At 37.2% G+C, this 25504-nt stretch overlaps 1 protein-coding gene and 1 long non-coding RNA gene across 3 annotated transcripts in view; both read right to left on the bottom strand.

Moving 5' to 3' along the window:
• The window catches only part of BEND6 (BEN domain containing 6), a 64460-nt gene that overhangs the window by 25022 nt on the left and 13934 nt on the right, over nt 1-25504 (bottom strand). Inside the window, exons 2-4 of one of the 2 annotated variants that reach the window (XM_030315752.1) lie at nt 14828-15047; nt 2480-2515; nt 504-681 (exon numbers count right to left, since the gene is read on the bottom strand). In XM_030315752.1, coding sequence (XP_030171612.1) covers nt 504-681; nt 2480-2515; nt 14828-14947 — 334 coding nt within the window. In that variant the 5' untranslated portion in view covers nt 14948-15047. The remainder of the gene's footprint in view (nt 1-503; nt 682-2479; nt 2516-14827; nt 15048-25504) is intronic. The other variant, XM_030315753.1, reaches the window with a different exon arrangement.
• Nucleotides 6392-9112, bottom strand: LOC115514078. The gene is made up of 3 exons (XR_003968874.1): nt 9024-9112; nt 8189-8192; nt 6392-6403 (listed from the first exon to the last, which is right to left on the bottom strand). It is a non-coding gene; the product is annotated as an uncharacterized LOC115514078 (long non-coding RNA).

The raw sequence follows: 25504 nt of genomic DNA, 5'->3' as shown, positions 1-25504 counted from the left end.
TATTTCTCAATAATTTGTGATTATTTTCTCAAACCACTTTTCCCAATTACAATACTACAATTTAATATATGGGATCTTTAATTCCAGTAATTCTGTAATAGATCATAACAGGCCTCATTTTCTAGTGCTTTCCCTGGCAGAGGGGAATGAGATCAATACATCATAAACACCTTTGTGTATTTGTTCTGTCTTAGTAATCTTTTCTTTCTGGGGCCTACCACAGTAAGTAGCCTCTATTAAATGCTCAGTAAGTATCCACTGAATGTTATTAAGTGAATACAACATTTGGTATTTTGTAGGAATAATCTAAAATTGTCTAAGCTATAAATTAAAGGCTTCAATAGAGTGCTTAGAAAATCACAGATTTTTTTTAAATGTGATGTTTGATTTTTTTCTCTAAGGTAGTCATTTTCTTTTTCATTCTTGACAGGTGATTTGCAATAATTTTCATTTATCATATATTTTCCCTTTCATCTAAAAATGTCAGTTTTCTCAAAGTTTACCTTGAAGCATGACCAAAGACTGTCGAAGTCGGCTGTTTTCTTTCCGGGTGTTTGTTAGTTTTTGTTTCAGGCTTTTTATTTTCGTGCACAATTCCTCCTTTGACAATTCTGCTAAAGGCTCTTCTTCCTCACTGGAGCTCTCACCAGGCAGAAAGGCATTTCCTGAATATGGGTCTCTCTAAAATACAAGGCAGGCACAACAAAGAAAGCTTCAAAGTGACTTTAATGGTTTATCCCATGTTCTGTGTGCTGAAGGGACCTACAAAACCCTCATCTCCTGGGCATTTCCTGCTACAGATGTCTTACCTAGTGAACTAGCCTCAGCTTTGTCTTCCTCTCTCCAGGAGAGCTCAGGAAAAGGTAAGACATCAAAGTTTCATGCACACATCTCTCACATAGCAAAAATCAGGATTCTGTCTAACTTCAGTGAAGAATATAAAGTAGGAAAATAGTATAACAGAGAAGGGTCAACCAGACTGCCACTCAAATATTTGTAACTCATCCCCACCCTCCATTTTTCCCCTAACTCTTCACTCACAGTCTCTCTGTTGAGACTGTTAGAAATTTTGGGGTTTATTGCATCAGAGAAAAGAGAGAGAAGATTCACCTAGAACAAAACATTCATGCTTTCCTTTTAGTTTTAAAAATAATTTTTAAGATCAATAGCAAGACAATACTCTGAAACATACACATTTGAGTTGCAAAACACAGGCTGTGTTGAGACAGAAAAGGATTTCCTCAAATTACCAAATTTGCCTTGATAATGAATTTATAAAGATCCAAACCTAAAAGGCTGGAGTATAAAGTTTTTAAAAATAAACTTTAGAATATAAGAGATAAAGGTATGACATAAAGAAAGTTTCTGTTGTACAGGAAAGGAAGAGACATTCTGGTGCCAGGAGGAGCCTAGGGAATAAGTAGCTGGAATGGCAGGAAATCAGATTCAAGTGTCTTTGCTCTTCCTGACCCCACTATTTGAGGGGAAGGGAGAAGGATCATGGGGTAAGGGTATATGTTAGAAACATCCAGATAAATGAGGGGCAATCTTAGAGCAACAGGATTGGCTCCTTCCCTCTCAGTGCATTAAAAACTCCCCAAAAAGGCATGATGTCCAGCATTAGCATCATGTCAACATGGTCTTTCTCAGGGTCATAAATCTGAAATGGCCAATATTAGTATCTAGACAGTTGGACCAGAGAGAGCAGCCAGACTCTCCAGAGTTCTTACAAAGCAGCTAGAGAATCCAGATGGTCCCTTTGTCCTTGTCAGGAAACAGGTAAGTGCTGAGGAAACTGGTGAAACAGAAATAGTTCAGTGTGTAGACAGACCACACAATTCCAGAACCTTTTAGAAGGTGGCAGTGGGCCCCACTCCTGCTAGGGATCAAACAATGCCCACAGTAGGCAAAGAAAACTTTTGCAGACAACTGGACTGAAGGAAGAAAAGGCCAAGATTCAACAGCAGAGCACATGCAACACACATAGGAGACACTCCTTGAAGTGTTAGGCCCTGGGGAATAGGGAACACTGCAGTACAGAGCAATAGAGGACCTCTTCTTTGTAACGTTATTATTGTAAATGGCAAGAGAAGTAGCTGAGTTTTCTAACACAGAGAAACAGACACAGAGTTAAAATGAGGAGATGCAAGAATATGTCCCAAATGAAAGAAAAGGAACAAATACTAGCAAGGGACCTAAGCAAAATGGATATGAGTAATATGTCTGATAGAGATTTTAAAGTAATGATAAGGGGTGCCTGGGTGGCTTAGTCAGTTGAGCATCTGACTTTTGATTTCAGCTTAGGTTATGATTCCAGTATTGTAGGATCAAGCCCTGTGTCTGTGCTGAACATGGAGCCTGCTTGGGATTCTCTCTCTTACTCCTTCGTCCCTCTCCCCTATGCATGCTCTCTCAATCTCTCTAAAGATAGATAGATAGATAGATAAAATAATAAAGTAATGATCATAAAGATACTCACTGGACTTGAGAAAAGAGGGCAGGACATCAGTGAGACCTTTAACACAGAGATAAAAAAACAATCAGATCAAGACCAAAATAATTGAAATTTAAAATACATTTGATGGAATAAATAGCAGTCTAGATGAAGCGAGGAATGAATTAATGACCTGGAAGACAAAGTAATGGAGAGTAACCAAGCTGAGCAAAAACTAATTTTGCTAAGAAAAGCTCATTTTCTTTCCTTCCTTTTGCTCAAATTGAGAATAGTCTTTGGGAACTCAGTGACCCCCTTAAGCATAATACCATTCATATTATAGAGATCTCAGAGGAAGAAGAGAGAGAAAAGAAGGCAGAAAATTTACTTGGAGAAATAATAGCTGAAAACTTCCCTAATCTGGGGAAGGAAACTGATATCCAGATCCAGAAAGCACGGAGATTCCCCTAAGCCCCCAAATTCAACCCAAGAAGGTCCATACCAAGACACATAGTAATTAAAATGGCAAAAAGTAATGATAAAGAAAAAAAATTTTAAAGCAGCAAGAGAAAGGAAGACAGTTACATACAAGGGAAACTCCATAAGGCTATCAGTGGATTTTTCAGCAGAAACTTTGCAGGACAGCAGGAAGTGGAATGATACATTCAAACTCCTGAAAAGAAAAAGCTGTAGCTAAGAAAACTCTATCAGAGAGTATCATACAAAATCGAAGGAGAAATAAAAAGTTTCTCAGACAAAAAATAAAAGAGTTCATGACTACTAAACAAGCCTTCAAGAAATATTCCTTTGAATATAAAGGAAAGACCATAAAGGAGAGTATGAAAAGTAAAATACACAAGAGCAGTAAAAGTAAGTATTTTTGTAAAAACCAGTCAAAGGTATTCATAAAATGAAAGGATGTAGAATATGACACTATATACCTAAAACGTTGGGGAGGAGTAAGAAATGGTTTCAAACTTAAGCAATCATCAACCTAATATAGACTACTCTATGCAGAAGATGTTATATAAAAACCTAGTGGTAACCACAAATAAAAAAACAGGAGATATGCAAGGAATAAAGAGAAAGGTATCCAAGTATTTCACTAAAGAAAGCCAACAAACCATGAAAGAGAGCAAGAGAAGAAAGGATCAGAGAAAATCTATAGGAACAACTACAAAGAAGTAAAAAAATAAAAGTGACAATAAATACATATCAATTAATCATTACTTTGAATGTAAAGGGACTAAACACTCCAATCAAAAGACATAGGGTGACAGAATGGATAAAAAACAAGACCCATCTATTTTCTGCCTATAAAAGACTCATTTCAGGGCTGCCTGGGTAGCTCAGTTGGTTAAGCATCTGACTCTTGATATTGGCTGAGGTCATGATCTCATGGGACTGAGGCCCAGTGTTGGCTCCTCCATGCTGGGCTTGGAGCCTGTTTGGGATTCTCTCTTTCCTTCCCTCTCTGCCCCTACTTTGCTCATCCTCTCTCTCTCTCAAAATAAATAAACATTTAAAAATACAAAAAATTAAAAGTCTCTTCTTTAAAAAAAAAAGACACCTGCAGATTGAAAGTGAGGGGATGGAGGGCACCTGGGTGGCTCAGTCAGTTAAGCATCTGACTCTGGCTCAGGTCATGATCTTATGGTTCGTGAGTTTGAGTCCCACATCAGGTAAGCTCAAGCTCCACTTCAGGTGAACATGAGCCCCGCTTCAGGTGAGACCCACTTCTTTCTCCCTCTCTCCCTCTCTCTCTGCCCCTCTGCACCTCTCTTATACAACAACAACAACAGCAGCAAAGAAAGTGAGGGGATGGAGAAACATTTATCATGCAAATGGATGTCAAAAGAAAGCCAGGGTAGCAATACTTATATAGGACAAAATAGATTTTAAAACAAAAACTGGAACAAGAGACAAAGAGGACACTATACAATAATAATGGGGACAATTCAACAAAAGGATACAATTGTAAATAATTATGCATTCAAGATCAGAACACCCAAATACATAAAACATTTAATAGGAAACATAAAGGAAATAATCAATAGTAATAGAATAATAGTAGGGGACTACTATGGTAACTAATGTAACACCCCACTTATATAATGATGGACAGATCATCCAAACAGAAAATCAATAAGGAAACAGTGGCTTTGAATGACACCCTGGACTAGATGGGTTTAACAGACATATTCAGAACATTCTATTCTAAAATGGCAGTATTCACATTCTTTCCAAGTGCACATAGAATGTTCTCCAGAATAGAGCACATATTAGGCCACAAAACGAGTCTCAATAAAATAAAAAGAAAATCAAAGTCTTACCATGCATCTTTTCTGACCACAATGCTATGAAACTAGAAATCAACCACAAGAAAAAATCTGGCAAGAGCACACATACATAGAGGTTAAATAACATGCTACTAAATAATGAATGGGTCGGCTAATAAATAAAAGAAGAAATGAAAACAAGTGAAAATGAAAATGCAATGGTCCAAAATCTTTGGGATGTAGCAAAAGTGGTGTTAAGAGGGAAGTTTATAGCAATACAGGCCTACCTCAAGAAGCAAGAAAAATCTCAAATAAACAACCTAACCTTACATCTAAAGGAGCTAGAAAAGAAGAACAGACAAAACCCCAAATCCAGGAAAAGGAGGGATGTAATAAAGATTAGAGCAGACAATGTCACTCCTCATCAGGGAAATACAAATCAAAACCACACTGAGATATGACCTCACACCAGTCAGAGTGGCTAAAATGAACAAATCAGGGGACTATAGATGCTGGAGAGGATGTGGAGAAATGGGAACCCTCTTGCACTGTTGGTGGGTGTGCAAACTGATGCAGCCGCCCTGGCAAACAGTGTGGAGGTTCCTCAAAAAATTAAAAATAGATCTACCCTATGACCCCACAATAGCACTGCTAGGAATTACCCAAGGGATACAGGAATGCTGATGCATAGGGGCACTTGTACCCCAATGTTTATAGCAGCACTTTCAACAATAGCCAAATTATGAAAAAAGCCTAAATGTCCATCAACTGATGAATGGATAAGGAAATTGTGGTTTATATACACAATGGAATACTACTTGGCAATAAGAAAGAATGAAATATGGCCTTTATAGCAACATGGATGGAACTGGAGAGTGTTATGCTAAGTGAAATAAGTCATACAGAGAAAGACAGATACCATATGTTTTCACTCTTATATGGATCCTGAGAAACTTAACAGAAGACCATGGGGGAGGGGAAGAAAAAAAAAGTTAGAGAGGGAGAGAGCCAAACCATAAAAGACTCTTAAAAACTGAGAATAAACTAAGGGTTGATGGGGGGTGGGAGGGAGGGAGGGGTGGGTGATGGGCATTGAGGAGGGCACCTGTTGGGATGAGCACTGGGTGTTGTATGGAAATCAATTTGACAATAAATTTCATATTAAAAAAATTTAAAAAAGAAAGAAAAAAAGGACATCAATGAAAAAAAAATTAGAGCAGAAATAAGTGGTATAGAAACTAAAAAAACTCCAGTAGAACAGATCAATGAAGCCAGGAGCTTGTGCTTTGAAAAGATCAACCAAATTGATAAACCCCTATCTGGACTCACTAAAAAAAAAAAAAAAAAAAAAAAGAGAGAACCCAAATAAACAAAATTACTAATGAGGGGGCACCTGGGTGGTTCGTTTGGTTAAGTGTTCATCTTTGGCTCAGTTCATGATCCTGCGATTCGTGAGTTTGAGCCCCACCTCAGGCTCTGTGCTAACAGCTCAGAGCCTGGAGCCTGCCACAGATTCTGTGATCTTCCTCACCCTCTGCCCCTCCTCTGCTTGTGCTCTGTCTTTCTGTCTCAAAAATGAATAAACATTAAAAAAATAACTAATTAAAGAGGATAAATATCAACCATTACCACAGAAATAGAAACAAGTGTAATAGATTATGAAAACCTATATGCCAACAAATTGGACAACCTAGAAGAAATGGATAAATTACTAGACACATATAACCTACCAAAGCTAAAGAAAGAATTGGTCTGTTCAGGCAAATTACCAGGAATGAAATTGAATCAGTAATTAAAAACTCCCAAAAAACAAGAGTCCAGGAACAGATGGCTTCACAGGCAAATTCTACCAAACATTTAAAGAAGAGTTTATAGGGGCGCCTGGGTGGCGCAGTCGGTTAAGCGTCCGACTTCAGCCAGGTCACGATCTCGCAGTCCATGGGTTCGAGCCCCGCGTCGGGCTCTGGGCTGATGGCTCAGAGCCTGGAGCCTGTTTCCGATTCTGTGTCTCCCTCTCTCTCTCTGCCCCTCCCCCGTTCATGCTCTGTCTCTCTCTGTCCCAAAAATAAATAAACGTTGAAAAAAAAAATTTAAAGAAGAGTTTATACCTATTTTTCTCAAACTATTCCAGAAGATGAAGAGGAAAGGAAACATGAAATTCATTCTACAAGGCCAGTATTATCCTGATTCCAAGACCATATAAAGACACCACAGAAAAAGAGAACTACAGGCCAATATCTGTCATGAATCTTCAACAAAATATTAGCAAGCTGAATCCAGTGATACATTAAAAAAGTCATTCACCACAATCAAGTGGGTTTATTCCCAGGATGTAAGAGTGGTTCAATACTTGTGAAACAATCAACATGATACATCACATCAATAAGAGAAAGGATAATAGGATCATTTCAATAAATGCAGAAAAAGCATTTGACAAAGTACAGCATCCATTCATGATAAAAACCCTCTGCAAAATAGATCTAGAGGGTAACCCCAACATAATAAAGAGCTTATATGAAAAACACACATCCAACATCATATTCAATGGTGAAAAACTGAGAGCTTTTCTCCTAAGGTCAGGAAAAAGACAAGGATATCTGCTCTCACCACTTTTATTCAACATAGTACTGGAAGTCCTAGCCACAGCAATTGGACAACATAAAAAATTAAAAGGCAACCACATTGGTAAGGAAGAAGTAAAGCTCTCACTATTTGCAGATGACATGATACTATTTATAGAACACTTTCAAGACTACCAAAAAACTACTACAACTGATAAATGAATTCATGAAGTTGCAGGATACAATATCAATGGAGAGAAATCTGTTGCATTCCTGTACACTAATAATGAAGCAGCAAAAAGTGAAATTAAGAAAACAATCCTAGAGGTGGCTGGGTGGCTCAGTCAGTTAAGCATCTGACTCTTAATTTCTGTGCAGGTCATGATCTCAAGGTTTTGTGGGTTCAAGCCCCGTGTCGGGCTGTGTGCTGACAGAGTGGAGTTTTCTTGGGATTCTCCCCCTCTCTCTGCCCCTCCTCCCACTTACATTCTTTCTGTCTCTTTCAAAATAAATAAATAAATAAATATTTATTTATTATTGAGAGACAGAGAAAGACAGGGCATGAAAATGGGATGGGCAGAGAGAGGGGGAGACACAGAATCTGAAGCAGGGTCCAAGCTCTAAGCTGTCAGCACAGAGCCTGAAGTGGGGCTCAAACTCACAAACCACAAGATCATGACTTGAGCCGAAGTTGGACCTTAACCCACTGAGCCACCCACGCACCCCTCAAAATAAATCAACTTAAAAAAAAAAGAGAGGCACCTGGGTGACTCAGTCGGTTGAGCTTCCGACTTCAGCTCATGATCTCACGGTTCAGGTCATGATCTCACGGTTCGTGGTTCAAGCCCCACACAGGGCTTTGTGCTGACAGCTTGGAGCCTGCTTCGGATTCTGTGTCTCCCTCTCTCTCTGACCTTCCTCCACTCATACTTTGTCTTTTTCTCATTCAAAAATAAACATTAAAAAAAAGAGAAAACAATCCCATGTATAATTGCGCCAAAAACAATAAAATATCTAGGTATGAACTTAACCAAAGAAGTAAAAGACCTGTACTCTGAAAACTATAGAACACTGATGAAAGACATTCAAGATGATGCAGACAAATGGAAAGACATTCCATGCTCATGGGTTGGAGAAACAAAATATTGTTAAAATGTCCACACTACCCTAAGTAATCTACAGATTTAATGCACTCCCTACCAAAATGCCAAAAGCATTTTTTACAGAACTAGAACAATCCTAAAATCTGTATGGAATCACAAAAGACCTTGAATGGCCAAAGCAATTTTTTTTAATGTTTATGTACTTTTGAGTGAGTGCAAACAGGGGAGGGGCAGAGAGAGGGGGACAGAGGATCCTAAGTGAGCTCTGCACTGACAACAGTGTGCCCCAGGTGGGGCTCTAACTCATGAACTGCGGGATCATGACCTGAGCTGAAGGCAGACGCTCAACCGAGATACCCAAATGCCCCAAAAGTAATCATGAAAAATAAAAATAAAACTGGAATTATCGCAATTCCAGACTTCAAGTTATTATTACAATGTTTTAGTAATTAAAACAGTATGGTACTGACATTTAAAACTATACACATGTATCAATGGAATAGAAGAGTAAACCCAGAAATAACCCCTCAGTTATACGGTCAATTAATCTTTGACAAAGGAAGAAAGAATATACGATGGAAAAAAGACCATCTCTTCAACAAATGGTGTTGAAGAAGCCACATGCAAAACAATGAGACTAGGCCACTCATTTTCACCATATACAAAAATAAACTCAAAATTAGATTAAAGACTTAAATGTGAGACCTAAAGCCATAAAATCCTGGAAGACAGTACAGCCTGTAATTTCTGGGACATTGGCCATAGTAACATTTTTTCCTGTGACAAGGGAAATAAAAGCAAAAACAAACTGTCAGGGCTACAAAATAAAAAAGTTTCTGCACAGCAAAAGAAACAGTCAACAAAATGAAAAGGCAGCCTACTAAATGGTAGAAGGCATGTGCAAATGACATATTCAATAATGAGTTAGTATCCAAAATATATAAATAACTTATAGTATAGGAGTGCCTGGCTCAGTTGGTTGAGCACCTGACTCTTGATTTTGGCTCAGGTCATGATTCCAGGGTCATGGGATTGAACCTTGCGTCGGGCTCCACATTGAACATGTAACCTGCCTAAAATGTGATCTCTCTCTCTCTCTTCCCCCCTCTGCCCTCTCCCCCACTTGATTTCTCTCTAAAAAAATAATAATAAAAGAAAAAATAATTTATACAAGTCAACACCCCCAAAAGAAATAATCCAATTAAAAATGGGCAGAAGACATAAACAGATATTTCTCCAAAGAAGACATACAGATGGCCAATAAACACATGAAAAGATGATCAACATCACTCATCATCAGGGAAATGCAAATCAAAACTACAATGAGATATTACCTCACACCTGCCAGAATGGCTAAAATCAAAAACACTAGAAGCAACAAGTATTGATGAGGATGTGGAGAAAAAGGAACACTTGTGTACCATTGGTGGGAATGCAAACTGGTACAGCCACTGTGGAATCAGTATGGAGTTTCCTGAAAAAATTAAAAACAGAGCTACCCTATAATCCAGTAATCATACTACCGGGTTTTTACCCAAAGCATACAAAAACACTAATCAAAGGGATACATGCATCCCTGTTTACTGTAGGATTATTTACAATAGGCAAATTATGGAAGCTGCTTAAGTGTCCACTGATAGATGAATAAATAAGTAAGATGTGGTATATATACACAACGGAATACTATTCAGGCATAAAAAAGAATGAAATCTTGCCATTTACAATGACATGGATGGAGTTAGAGAGTATAATATAAGTCAGTCAGAGAATGACAAATACAATATGATTTCACTCATTTGTGAGATTTAAGAAACAAAACAAATGAGCAAAGGGAAAAAAAAGTGAGAGATAGAAACCAAGAAACAGACTCTTAACTATAGAGAACAAACTGTTGGTTACCAGAGAGGAGGTGAGTGGGGGGATGGGTGAAATCGGTGAAGGAGATTAAAGAGTACACTTATCAAGATGAAAAAAAGAATAAACAAGAGTATGGCAGTGGGGGCCAGGATGGCAAACTTTACCTGCTGTGCCAACAGAACCCTCAAAGGACCTGGAAGTGACTAAAACTAAAATACTAATAGTTCAAAGGGACTTTTAAAAACTAGAAAACTCTAAATGTAATTCACTGTGAATAAGCAAGTTGAAGCTTTTTTCTTTCTTGTTAAGCAGGGATGGAGAAATGAAAGCCCAGTAGGATCAGTTATAGAAAATACAATTACATTTTTGCATGATTTATAATGTATACATTCAACCTCATTCCTTATTTTATAAATATACAAGTATATGTATATGTGCATGTATTTCATTATTATATATATGCATCTATGTGACATATATAATATATATAAGGCTAATGAAAATTACTATTATCATATGTAGGCAAGTAGCTAATGTACTCACATTAGCTACATAAATCCTAAAGGAAAAAAAATGATGGATTTAGCTAAATAAAAATGAAAGATTTTTTTTTTGAAAACTGAAGGATGCCATAAATCTATGGAGAGAAATTCGAAAAAATTAGAATCTGTTGCCTAGTTCTTACCATCTTTAGCAAATTCCTAAAAGAAATAAATGAAATGAGGCAAAAGCAAATCTATTTGTAAACATCAATGGAAAATATAAAATTAATAGACAAATATCAGATTGGGAGAAGATATTTGCAAAAACAAAAACCATAAGAGACTAAATTTCTTCAGTAGAAATGGTATTTGTGCAAATCGATAAGAATAGAACAGGAAACCCTCTAGAATAGACTAAAAAAACCAACAGAAAAGATAAGAGTCCAATAGAAAAGTGGACAGTGACAGAGACTACTACTTCTCTCCAGGTATGTGTTCTCCCATTTTTCTTAGAGTGATAGGTTTTTACTTGGGCAGGTAGCTGTCAGCTGAAGATTACATTTCCCAGGCTCCTGTGCATCTCAGTGTGGCTATGTGACTAAGTGTCCATCGATAAGATAGAAGTAGAAGCAATGTGTACCACTACTGGATCATGACCTTAAAAGGAACGGGCATGTCTGCCACCTATATTCTTCTTCTTCTGTTGTCAGAGAGGAAGGCATGATGGTGGAAGCTGGAGTAGTCACTTCGGACCCAGAGATAGAGGCTCTGTGTTGAGTAAGGAAGACCAGCAAGATAAGAGAAAGCCCCAACTTTGTGGAGCTGCCATAGTAAGCCTGAACTGCCCTTGTTATGTGAAAGGGAAGTAAACCTCCATCATGTATAAAGCCACTGTTATATTTGGGCCTTGTTATAGCCTTTGAAACATGCATCATAACTAATACAGATTTTGGTACCTAGAAGCAAGATATCCAAAACCTGACATATGTTTGAATCATTTAGAGATCAGGTTGTCGTCCAAAAAAAGCTGAGATATAACGTGTTGGAAAGCTGTTGACTCTTGTCAGACCTTGTGACATATTTGGTAAACCTGTCATCTGGAATACTTTCGAAGGCAGACCAGGTGTTTACTGAGCCTGGAAAAAGAAATGTTGGTGTGTACCAGGGACTTCTTGTCAGTTAACCAGTTTGCAAAGAGGAAGGTTTTCTCTTTCTACCTCCTTTCACCTGAATGTAGCCTACAATCTAAATTTACCAATAATCAGTAATGTTAAATCTTCAAGGCTTGAAAAGCCAATTACTGCCATGTCTAAACAGCAGGAGGTAAGACTGACCTCGAGGCTTTCTCAAGAGCTTCTCTTGATATCTGTTGAGATCTGTCCCAATGGTAAGTATCAAATTCAGTGTGTTACCTTTGAGCTTATTGTTACGCATGACCATTAGATAACTGCCATAAATTGGAGAGAAAAGAGGATGAACACAGATACCATAATAAAAGAGGAGAGTTTTCAAGCTTATTTATGACCAAATCTCTGGTCCAAGATCTCCGGCTGTAGTTACTAACCATGAAATCAAATAGAAATAAGTAATCTGGAAAGCTATTAACTTTCTGAAGAAAATAAATTGCTAAAGAAATCACAACACTGGCCTGCAAGATCTTGTGACTTTTTTACTCCTCAGTGAACTACTGAATCTCCGAAATCTGCACCAATAAATTGAAGAAAGATGTCATTTTCTCCCATCATTGCCAGAAATATAAAATATGAGTATAAATGTTAAGTGATGGTAGGGAAGTACAAATATAGGAGTCCCTCGTGTGCTGCTTCTGGGCATGTGGACTGATGTGGACATTCTGGAAAGTAATCTTATAATATCTGGTCAAATGAACTAGAAACAAACATATAACTTATAAGCCATAAGTCATCCTTCCTATGTGTTTATTCCAGAGAAACCCTCACATTGTTTCTTAAAAGGACAGGTATGAGGGTATTTTTTTTTCATTGTTTGTAGTAGCAAGATGGTGCAGGAAATTTAGGTATTCATCATTGGAGAAAAGGACAATGCAAGTAAAATCTGGTGCTATGCAGTGGTTAGATATGATGAATCAGATGTATAATAGCAATATAGATAAATGTTAAAAACAGTGCTGACTGAAAAATCTGACACGGGTTGAGGTATATATTATACCAATGTAGTACTGGTAAGTAAAGACCGGTACATAGACAGAGTGGAATAATATGGAGTTGTGAAAAAGAGAAAGTTCTGGGGCACCTGGTCGCTCAGTTGGTTAGGCATCTGAGTTCGGCTCAGGTCATGATCTTGTGGTTCATAAGTTCCAATCCCGCATCAGGCTCTGTGCTTTGGATCCTCTGTCTCCCTCTCTCTCTGCCCCTCCCCCACTCTCTCTCTGTCTCAAAAATAAATAAACATTTTAAAAAAAGAGAGAAACTTGTTTATGTACTAGCGGAAAGATCTTCAAAAAACATTAAATAAAGGGCTCAGTCAGTTACTCATTCTCTCTCTCTGAAAATAAATAGAGGTGCCTGGGTGGCTCAGTCGGTTAAGCATCTGACTTCAGCTCAGGTCATGATCTCACATGGTTCATGGGTTTGAGCACCACGTTGGGCTCTGTGCTGATAGCTCAGAGTCTGAAGCCTGCTTGGGATTCTGTGTCTCCCTCTCTCTCTGCCCCTCCCCCACTTATGCTCTGTCTCAAAAATAAATAAACATTAAAAAACATTAAAATAAATAAACTAAAAAAATAAAGTAAAAAAGCAAAGTACTAAGCAGCATGTCTGGTAAGTCACTTTTTTGTACAAAAGAGGGGATAAAAATATCTATGTTTATATTTGCTTTACTCGAATAAGAAACACTGGAAGAATAAACAAGAAAGCAATAAATGTGGTTTACCTATAGGGGGTGGATGGGAAGTGGGAACAGGGTGGACGGGAGACAGGGATGTGAGGGAGACTTTTCACAGTTCCCCTTAAAAAATACACACACACACACACATAAATGTGTGTATGTTTACATATATATATATGCCTTTTGATTTTTTTTAACTCAGAAAAGCTTTATAATTTATTTTGCTTTCTGACTCTTTCTGTGCCCTCAACACTTTCACAATGACTTTCAGCTCCTCAATAAAGAAAGTGCGCTTGATCCTGTCAAGCACACATTTGGCAACGTGGAACCACCATGGGCCCTGCTGACATGTCTTTTCATTTTAGAGAACCTCATAAGAACTTTAGGTCTTGTTTCACAGCACAAGCTCCTTAAAGATGGACCGAGCACACTCCACAGGCAAATTTTGGTGATTTACTAACTTTCTTAGTATAAAGGTAAACAATTCCATTACCAGGGTTTTGGAACAGCCTAGTTTTGCTAGAGGCTGTGTTGTACGCCTATGACAGTGTGTCAAATGCCAGACCATCCTGAATGCCCCTAGACACCATCCCCGGAGGACCAAAAGATATTTTAAACTATGAGAATGTATAGTATGTATTTAAAAAATTGTATAAGAATACATGCACATAAACACTACATGTATTATAAAGGCATACACAAATATATATATTGCAAGGACACACAAATAAAAAGATCCAGAATAAACACACTGATAGATTGTCCAAAGCATAAGAGGAGTATGGGAGTGGGGAATTCCAATCAAAAAGGAATAAACGAATAAAAATAAGAAAGGATCCTAGACCAAACCAGTGATGTACGTGGGCAACAAATTGGAGTTACAAAAGAAAAGAAACTGAATCCTAAAGAGATATCTCAATTTCTTCAGTACTTTTTGAGAGGAAAAATAGTTTCTGACAGTTTGCTGCTCTTTCATTTCCCAGAATATGAGGGAAAGTTTGAACAACGGCATAATTGGTCATACTTATGTGGAAGGAGGTAAAATGACTTTTGAGTAAGTTTTTCACTCAACTTGTTCAACATCACAAAGAGAACAGGGCATTTTATTCCCTTAGTTGAATAAAGAATTAAAGGGAAGCATAAGTTAATAGAAGACGGGAAAGTACTAACTCATACATTATGAAAGAATTATGGAATTGTGCTGGAGCTAGATACAAAAATGACATTGAGGTAACAGAACACCAACCTGTCCTTTATCCATGTCACTATTTGCATTCTCTGAGTCCATTGTCTCTGTCCTTTTCCTTTTTCCTTTTCTAAGAGCTTGGGTATTCGTAATGTCATCTGTTTGCAAGATCTTCTGCATTTTCTCAAGTAGTTATCAAATATTTTCTGAAATTGTAGGAAGAGGGAGTGCCCATGTAGATGATGCTATTCTGGACGTAGCCCCAACATCAATGTTTTTCCTTAAAAACAAAAACAAAAAGGGATACATAATATATTTAGCAACTATATGTTTCGTAATGGCACTAGCCACTCAAGTAGTACTTTTACTAAATGCTTCTTATCTTTCTCCCACTGACCAATTTATTACACATATTCATTTGATTCAAAAGTCTTCCAATTTCATCATCACGAGGCTGTCATGTTTCCGTGATGTGACTGATATGCAGTGAGTTGTCACTTATAAAATGAAATAGTGTAAGAAAAATTTCCATTTTTCCAAGTTTTTTCTTGTCAGTCAGTTATGAGGAGTCTAAAAACCAACGTAGAAACATTATAAATTTATGCAAACAGTATTTCACAGGACGAAGTTGTAAAAGGCATTAATAATAGCAGATTTCATCAAGATCAAAATATTCCAAAGGAAATCAATAAGAATTGCTTAAAGGTTTTTTTTCTTTTCCTGAAAACCTAGAGTTTTGAGGTGGAAGATTTTCCTTGGTGTAACTTTAAGAATTGTACCATAAAGAATGGAAGAAAAATATATCTCAAAGGAAAAAATACATTTCAAAAAAATTTTTGAGGGATAATCATTTTTTAAAACCTGATAAAGCAGATGATAATTCTTAGGTAGAACAGGGTTGAAATGTTCAAATTTAATTTTTGCTATACACAGATGATATGGTACATTTGGTCTTAGCATCCTTATTACTTGCATATATTGGTTTATTTCTATGAAAAGATATTTAATTATAAATAATAAAACTTTAACTACAGAAGGAAGTGAGCTCAAAGGGACTTCAAGAAATATATACACTGTTGAGCAGAAGGTAATATATGCTCCTTACCAAATCACACTAAATAATCCTTTTATAATAAATATGGTACTTGTACCTACTTTAAGAGAAATTCATCATTCTCTACTCCAAGTGTGAAATAATATGTGGGATGGTCTTGCCAAAATTGCTTATTGTGACTCTTTGAAAACTTACTTTGTGTTTTCAAATATATGAAGAATACTTAAGCTCACACATGGGACTGGGCTATCATATCTGAACCACAAATATCAGAGATCTTATCAAGCATCAAGCTTTATTAACAATTTCAATTATACAAGCAATCAAGAGGCACAGGTCAAGTAGGGTGCACTCTAGGGCATTTTGTTGGCTTTGTAGGTCCTCTCTTTTCAGATCACATAGGTACTCTGTGGTCTAGAATAAGTGAGGCCTCTACATGAGGTTTGAGGGTCATCTCACACAGTGAGGAGTGTTTAGGTTGTGACACATCACCATTTTATAACCTCAGAGTTCTATACCTCGCGTGACCTTTTCCAGGAAGTTATAAAGCCATAGATTCTAGGTATGTTTGCCATAAGCAATCCTAAATCAAGGATATACAATTAAGAGCATTCCATAGATAAAAATTCCACTGCTAGCAAATATCATTAAACCATTTACCAGGAGCAAGTTTGACAAATATTTTCTGTTAAAGGGGTCACATAGTTTAGGTTTTGCAGGTCAAGAGGCAAAATCGAGGATATTATGTAGTTCTTATATAGCAAAAGAAAAATAAATTTTCACAAAATTTTTATTCACAAAATTGAAAATATACTAATGATAATTGAATACAACTTTTTGTATGACAATTCTAATGAGAATAGAATTTTTAAAACTAAGATCTTGTTTAATTGGGGTTCAAAGTTTTCCTTACCATCAAAATCATTTGCAGGTGTTCATTGTTAATGCTGACCTGCAATGAGATTTTATAAATTCCAGATCTGAAAATGTCTTTTACACCAATAGTTGCTGTCATATACTGATATTAATCCATGAGTTTGTAATTTTCTTAATTGAGGTAAAATTCACTATTTTAATCATTTCAATTGTATGTTCACTGGTTTTTTAGTATATTCACAATATTGCACAATTATGCTAGGAAAGATAGGATTCGGTAGGCAGAGAGGGAAAGGTTACAACCTGAGGTCCCTGAGTGGGAAAAAACACATTTTAAAACATTTCTTCTGGGAATGTCTGACCTCAAGCAAATTCCCTCAGCTGTAAGTTTCCTCTTAAGAATGTAACAGATCCCACCGACTCCCCCTTCAGGTTCCCCTAAGGAATTTGACAATGACAATACCTAACTAAAGGGCTCCTGGGTGGCTCAATCAGTTAAGCATCCAACTCTTGATTTCGGCTCAGGTCATGATCTCACAGTTCAATGGGTTTGAGCCCTGTATTAGGCTCTGTTCTGACAGTATGGAGCCTCCTTGGCATTCTCTCTCCATCTCTCTGCTTGGGATGCTCTCTCTCTTCTCTTTCTGCCCCTCACCTGCTCCCTTGTGCACTCCTTCTCTCTCTCAAAAATAAACAAAATACCTAATACAAAATGCCTAACTAAAATAAATAAACCATAAAACTTATGTTATATGAAGGATGGTATAACCATAATCTGACTCCTCACACAATGAAGTCGAGCCAATCAGGAATGAACAACCCACCACCTAGTTATCATGCCATTAAGGGTAGAACCTGAAAAGGAACAAGGGAGAAAGGAAAAGGGAGGTGACCAAAACCTTATAAAACAAGGGACCTATAGTAGGCAAGGGACTATAGTGGGAGGGTATTCACTTTCAAATGTCTCCTCTCTGCAAAGAGAGCTTTCATAATATTCTTATTTATACTTATATAGGTAAGATATTCTTAGTTAGGATGTTCTTAATCTTATACTCTAATAAACTTTTGCCTGCTGTTCATTTTATTTTGTGTCTACTTCATTCTTCGAAGCAGCAAGAAAACAAATCCCGGGTATTGAGTTAAAAAAAATCATGTAACACAATCATCCCCAAGATAGTTCATACCTCCCAATATAAGCAAATAATTTTAATTGAGGATATTCATCTCCTAGTAGACTTTTTAAAAAAAAATTTTTTTAATGTTTATTTATTTCTGAGACAGAGAGAGACAGAGCGTGAGTGGAGGAGGGGCAGAGAGAGAGGGAGACACGGAATCTGAAGCAGGCTCCAGGCTCCCAGCTGTCCGCACAGTGCCCGACGCGGGGCTTGAACTCATGAACTGTGAGATCATGACCTGAGCCGAAGTTGGTCACTCAACCGACTGAGCCACCCAGGTGCCCCTCCTAGTAGACTTTTATAGAATTCTACTAAATTCTTTTGATATTTGCCTTTAGTGTGCGACTCCTTTGCAACAATTAATTACTTCCAATTAAAGGTTAGGTGGAAGCTCCTCGTTGCACAGTTAAATGTATTTTGAAATAGGTTTTTGCATTTCTTTGCATTTTCTTTGCATTCATTGAAGTCTGAGACACAATACTGGAACTGTAATTTGAACTGGAAAATTACATCTGGTGTAAATCTGAATGGGGATGAACATCTCAATTCTTGTTTTAACTTATGGCAGCAGGGGAAGTGTATAAAGTAGCTGGAGACATTACGTATGAGTGACATATTTGTTGTTATTGAGATGAATTTACCTGAGTGTAAGTTTTGCATATAAGTACATGCTTTGTCTTACAATTTTGTCTTGTAGTTTATTAACAAATTCATTAAGAAACATTCAGTCTGCAGCAAAAGCTAATTTCCCTTAGCCATTCAGGATTCCAAAAGCCATTCAGCCTTCCATAGGAGTGGTTGAGGGCAGTTCTCATTCACAAAAAATTTCAGTCTTGGCCCTGAATTCAAACATTTGCAGTGAAACTTCACCATTGCTAAGGTTACTGAAATGCTGTACAGCAGGGCAAGTTAGAATATTCAACTTCTACTTCTGAAAAAACTCATGGAACTGATGATGGCCAAGTCCACAAGAATGAAATTCACCATTGACACTATTGGTTCAATAATGACAATGATATTTTCACAAATTGCAAAATGATCTTAAAATTATAAGAAAATGCAAAAGATTGGGAATGGCCAAAACAATCTTGAAAAAGAAGAAACTTGGAATATGCTCACTTTCCAATTATAAATCTTACTACAAAGCTACAGTAATCAAGACAGTGTGGTACTGGGGCACCTGAGTGGCTCAGTCGGTTGAGCATTCATCTGACTCTTGGTTTCAGCTCAGGTCATAATCTCACAGTTTCATGGGTTTGAGCATTGGGTCAGGCTCCATGCTGACAGTGTGGAGCCTGCTTGGGATTCTCTGTCTCCCTCTCTCTCTGCCCCTCCCCTATTCATGCCGTCTCTTTCTTAAAGTAAATAAATAAACTTAAAAAAAAAAGTGTGGTACTGGCATAAGGATGGACATATAAATCATTAGAGTAGAATTGAGAATCCTGAAATAAACCTTTTACATCTATGGTCAATTGATTTTTGACAAGGAGGCAAAGACAATTAAATGTGGAAAGAAGAGTCTTTGCAACAAAAGGTACTGGAACAACTAAAAATTCATATGCAAAAGAGCGCATCTTACCTCACACCATACACACAAATTAATTCAAAATTTACATTTAGATCATAGACCTAAAAGTAAGAACTAAAACTATAAACTGTTAGTAGCAAACACAGGAGTAAATTTTGTGATCTTGGGTTAACCAATGATTTTATAAATATGACAACAAAACCATTATCTTCACCATCTTGATGAGACCATCAAGAAAGTAAAAAAGGCAACCCATGCAATGGAAGAAAATATTTGAAAATAGATCTCATAAGGGGCTTGTATACAGGATACATAAATAACTCTTACAATGCATTTATAAAGAGACAATCCAGTTTTTTAAATGGGCAAAGGATTTAAACAGGCATCACTTCAAGGAATATATACAAATAGCCAATAATCACACAAAAAAGATGGCCAATGTCATTAATCATTACAGAACTGCTCATAAAAACTATGATGAGATGTCCCTTCATACCCACTAAGATGGCTATAATAAAGACAGCAAATAATAACTGTTGGAAATTGGAACCCTTATACACGGCTCGTGGGATTGCAAAATGGTGCAGGCATTTTGGAAAAGTCTGGCAATTCCCCCAAAATTTAAACATTGAGTCATCCTGTAACACATCAATTCTACTCCTAAGTATATACCCAAGAGAAATAAAAAACATATATCCACACAAAAACTTGTATCCAAATGTGCATAGCTATATTATTCATAATAGCTAAAAAGTAAAAAACAAAAAACAAATGCCTATCAACTTATGAAGAAATAGATAAAATGTAGCATATCCCTAGAGTGAAATATTATTAGGCAATAAGAAATAAAGTTCTGATGCTACAATATGTATGACCCTTGGAAACATGCAAAGTAGAAGACACCAGTCACAAAAGATCACACATTATGTGATTCCATTTATATGAAATCTCAAGAATAGTCAAATTTATAGGGACAGAAAATAGATTAATGGGTTCTTAGGGATAAGAGATTGTGGCAAGGAAGGAGATATGATTGCTAATGCATATAAGAATACCCTTTCGTGTAGAGAGAACAAAAATGTTTCTTAAAAATTGGATTGTGGTGATGGTTGTGCAGCTCTGTGAATATACAAATAATATTGAATTGTAAACTTCAATTGGGTAAATTGTAAGGTATGTAAATAATATTTTAATAAAGCTATCTTAAAAAGCATGGAATATGTTCAAAATATTTTCTGCGAAGTACCTGCTGATAAATTATAAAATGAATGACAGTAGCTTTAAACACCTTATATTTTCACGAGTTTGTAAATTTTTCCAGTGAAACCTTTTTCTGCTGCACACACATTTCTACCACCATCAATTGTAACACATCTTAGTAGATTCCACTTCAGGTTGTACTGAATCATTGTTTTCCTAGCCTCTTTGAAAATATTCTCTCCTGTGGTTGTTTCACAAAGAGTATTTATAGAGGCTAATTTGTCAGTCACTCTAAATTCAGCAATTCCTCCCAAATAAACAAGAACAACTGAGCAGTATCAGTAGCATCTGTTGAAATCATCAAGTGCCAAGAAAAACTCAGTCATTTGCCTTGTTTTTATTTTTATTTTTTTAAATTAAAACAATTCTTTTTTTTTTTTTGAGAGAGAGAGAGAGAGAGAGAAAGAGAGAAAGAGAAAGAGAGAGAGCATGAGTGGGGGAGGGGCAGAGAGAGAGGGAGACACAGAATCAGAACCAGACTCCAAGCTGTCAACACAGAGCCTGACGCTGGGCTTGAACTCATGGACCGCGAGATCATGACCTGAGCCAAAGTTGGACACCCAACCAACTGAGCCACCCAGGAGCCCCTTATTTGCCTTGTTTTTAAATTGATTATTATGTTGTCCCCAATGTTCTCAGTTCTTTGAACACCTGTTTTTTGCTGAAAGTCTAATGGTCTTAAGTAAGTTTATTTTCTGGGCACATGTCTTCAGCTACTGGCATGATCTGTAAATGGTTTTCCTTGCTTGGCTATCAAATGAACCACTCAGAAACTTATTTTGGTTGCATTTTCACTTCATTTTGTTTCATTTGATTGTTTAGTAAGCTCTATGCCAAATGTGGGGCTTAAACTCATGACCCCAAGACCAAGAGCTGCATGTTCTATTGACTGAATCAGACAGGAACCCCCCATTTCTTACTTTTGTGAAGAAATTCTACTGGGATGAGATATTTCATTTTACATTTTCTAATTTTTCTGACTGTTGCTGTCTTATGAATTGTGAATATTGGGACGAATGCTTAGTTTGGTAACGTTGACATATATCATGTTCTTTTAGCACACCTATGGTGTCACTGTATCATAAATGCAATGCTTTGCCCAATTTGATGACAAAATAATCCACACCCCACTCTGCTTTAAAAGCATGAAACACCCGGGGGGGGGGGTGCTGGGTGCCTCAGTTGGTTAAGTGTCTGATTTGGGCTCAGGTCATGTTCTCATGGTTCCTAAGTTCAAGCCCCTCCTCCAGCTCACTGCTGTCAGATCCTCTGTCTCCCTTTCTCTTTGCCCCTCCCCACTCATTCTCCCCACCCCCCTCAAAAATAAATAAGCATTTAAAAAAAAGCATGTAATACTTGGGGCGCCTGGTCAGTTAAGCATCAGATTCTTGATTTCTGCTCAGGTCATGATCTCACAGTGGTTAGATTAAGCGCTGCTTAGGGCTCTGCACTGAGTGTGGAGCTTGCTTAAGCTTCTCTCTCTTCTTCTCCCTCTGTCCTTCCACCACTTGTTCTCTCTCTCTCTCTCTCTGTCTCTCAAAAAGAAAAAAACCTGAAATGCAGTTTTCTCTCTTTTTCTTTTTTGACATGATTGTCATGCACTGGTAATAAAAAATAAATAAAATAAAATGCCTTGGTATGACAATATGCATGACACTAAAACACTGTGAAGTTATTGTAACTGCATTACTGTGATTTGTGGGGTACTGAGCAGCAGTACAAAATGATGAGATTGCCTCGTATAGTTTCTGTCACAACAACTCAACTCTGTCCTCATAGCATGAAAGCAGCCATAATAATACGTAAACATGTAAGTGTGGATATGTTCCAATAAAACTATTTATGAACACTGAAACTTTAATTTTATATGATTTTCACATATTATGATATGTTATGCTTATCTTGATTTTTTTCAACGATGTAAAAATGTAAAAAGCATTCTTAGCTTACAGGCTGTACAAAAATAGGTGGCGAGCAGATGAGCATTAGTTTGCTGAATGCCATAGGGGCTCAGTTACAGTATTTAAATGCAGTTTAAACCGTGTCACCTGCTTTCTTTTCTTCCATCTTCACTTCTTTTCCTGTAGAACAAGCCAGCTGCTTTAACTTTTCTTTCCTCAGTGCCTTACTTCACTGTACATTATTACTAATAAATTAAGATCAGTACTTGAGAGACATAATACGTACATAGAAGATCCTACGGCAAATCGTTATTATTTGATAAAACTGAATTTTGCCAGATATAACTGATACAGACCTGTTAAGTATCATTTAGTGATGGTAACGGATATCAGACTCCGAGGTCACTGGGGTTGAGGATAACTCCAGGATGGAGGGAGGGGGAATGGGGAGTTACTGTTTAATGGGTATAGACTTTCAGTTTTGCAAGATGAAGAGTTCTGGAGATGGATGGTGGTGATGATCACACGACAATGTGAGTGTATTTAATGCCTCTGAATTATATACCTTAAAATGGTTAAGATGGTAAAGTTTATGTTATGTGTTGTAAACACAATAAGAAAATTGGAGAAAGTTAGTTTACAAAAACGTTGCTTTTGTAATAACCTTACCTGTAATAAAATTTTCTCCTGCTAATATGACTTTTTTTATATATAATTTATTGTCAAATTGGTTTCCATGCAACACCCAGTGCTCATCCCAACAGGTGCCCTCCTCAATGCCCATCACCCACTTTCCCCTCTCCCCCACCCCCCATCAACCCTCAGTTTGTTCTCAGTTTTTAAGAGTCTCTTATAGTTTGCCTCCTTCCCTCTCTGTAACTTTTGTCCCCCCCTTCCCCTCCCCCCTGGTCTTCTGTTAAGTTTCTCAGGATCCACATAAGAGTGAAAACATATGGTATTTGTCTTTCTCTGTATGACTTATTTCACTTAGCATAATACTCTCCAGTTCCATCCACATTGCTACAAATGGCCAGATTTCATTTGTTCTCATTGCCAAGTAGTATTCCATTGTATATATAAACCACATCTTTTTATCCATTTGTCAGTTGATCGACATTTAGGCTCTTTCCATAATTTGGCTATTGTTGAGAGTGCTGCTATAAACATTGGGGTACAAGTACCCCTATGCCTCAGCACTCCCGTATCCCTTGGGTAAATTCCTAGCAGTGCTATTGCTGGGTCATAGGGTAGATCTATTTTTAATTTTTTGAGGAACCTCCACACTGTTTTCCAGGGTGGCTGCAGCAGTTTGCATTCCCACCAACAGTGCAAGAGGTTTCCTGTTTCTCGACATCCTCTCCAGCATCTATAGTTTCCTGATTTGTTCATTTTAGCCACTCTGGTGTGAAGTGATATCTCAGTGTGGTTTTGATTTGTATTTCCCTGATGAGGAGCGACATTGAGCATCTTTTCATGTGCCTGTTGGCCACCTGGATGTCTTCTTTAGAGAAGTGTTTATTCATGTTTTCTGCCCATTTCTTCACTCCATTATCTGTTTTTCAGGTGTGGAGTTTGGTGAGTTCTTTATAGATTTTAGATACTAGCCCTTTATCCGATATGCCATTTGCAAATATCTTTTTCCATTCCGTCAATTGCCTTTTAGTTTTGTTGATTGTTTCCTTTGCAGTGCAGAAGCTTTTTATCTTGATGACGTCCCAATAGTTCATTTTTGCTTTTAATTCCCTTGCCTTTGGAGATGTGTCAAGTAAGAAATTGCTGCGGCTGAGGTCAGAGAGGTTTTCTCCTGCTTTCTCCTTTAGGGTTTTGATGGTTTCCTGTCTCACATTCAGGTCCTTCATCCATTTTGAGTTTATTTTTGTCAATGGTGTAAGAAAGTGGTCTAGTTTCATTCTTCTGCATGTTGCTGTCCAGTTCTCCCAGCACCATTTGTTAAAGAGACTGTCTTTTTTCCATTGGATATTCTTTCCTGCTTTGTCAAAGATTAGTTGGCCATACATTTGTGATCCAATTCTGGAGTCTCTGTTCTATTCCATTGGTCTATGTGTCTGTTTTTGTGCCAATACCATACTATCTTGATAATTACAGCTTTGTAGTAGAGGCTAAAGTCTGGGATTGTGATGCCTCGTGCTTTGGTTTTCTTCTTCAATATTACTTTGGCTATTCAGGGTCTTTTGTGGTTCCTACAAATTTTAGGATTGCTTTTTCTAGCTTCGAGAAGAATGCTGGTGCAACTTTGATTGGGATTGCTTTGAATGTGTAGATCGCTTTGGGTAGTATTGGCATTTTTACAATATTTATTCTTCCAATCCATGAGCTTGGAATGTTTTTCCATTTCTTTGTATCTTCTTCAATTTCCTTCACAAGCTTTCTATAGTTTTCAGCATACAGAGCTTTTACATCTTTGGTTAGGTTTATTCCTAGGTATTTTATGCTTCTTGGTGCAATTGTGAATGGGATCAGTTTCTTTATTTGTCTTTCTGTTGCTTCATTATTGGTGTATAAAAATGCAACTGATTTCTGTACATTGATTTTGTATCCTGCGACTTTGCTGAATTCATGTATCAGTTCTAGCAGACTTTTGCTGGAGTGTATTGGTAATATGATTTAGTTAAAGAGTAAATCCTCAAGTTTCCTCAAAAACACACAATTCTTTCAAGACCAACCAGAAGGGACATATCAAACCTCTTTTAGAATGACTACTTTTCAGGAGACTTCAGGCCAATATTCTGTTACACCATCTACAAACAGATGATTCAGTGTTTATATTACCTGCCAATTAGCAAGTTCAGAAGGAATATTGTGAATTTGGTATTAAACACTCTTAGTTCCTGATAGTAGAAGATTCACCTAGTAGTTATCTGCCCTTCTTTATTTTTTATTTTTTGTTAGAAGAAATCATTTCATTAATTCCCTAGATAGTAC

Source organism: Lynx canadensis, chromosome B2 (assembly GCF_007474595.2).
Source record: "Lynx canadensis isolate LIC74 chromosome B2, mLynCan4.pri.v2, whole genome shotgun sequence".
Taxonomy (NCBI): Eukaryota; Metazoa; Chordata; class Mammalia; order Carnivora; family Felidae; genus Lynx; species Lynx canadensis.
This window is presented reverse-complemented; position numbering and strand designations above follow the sequence as displayed.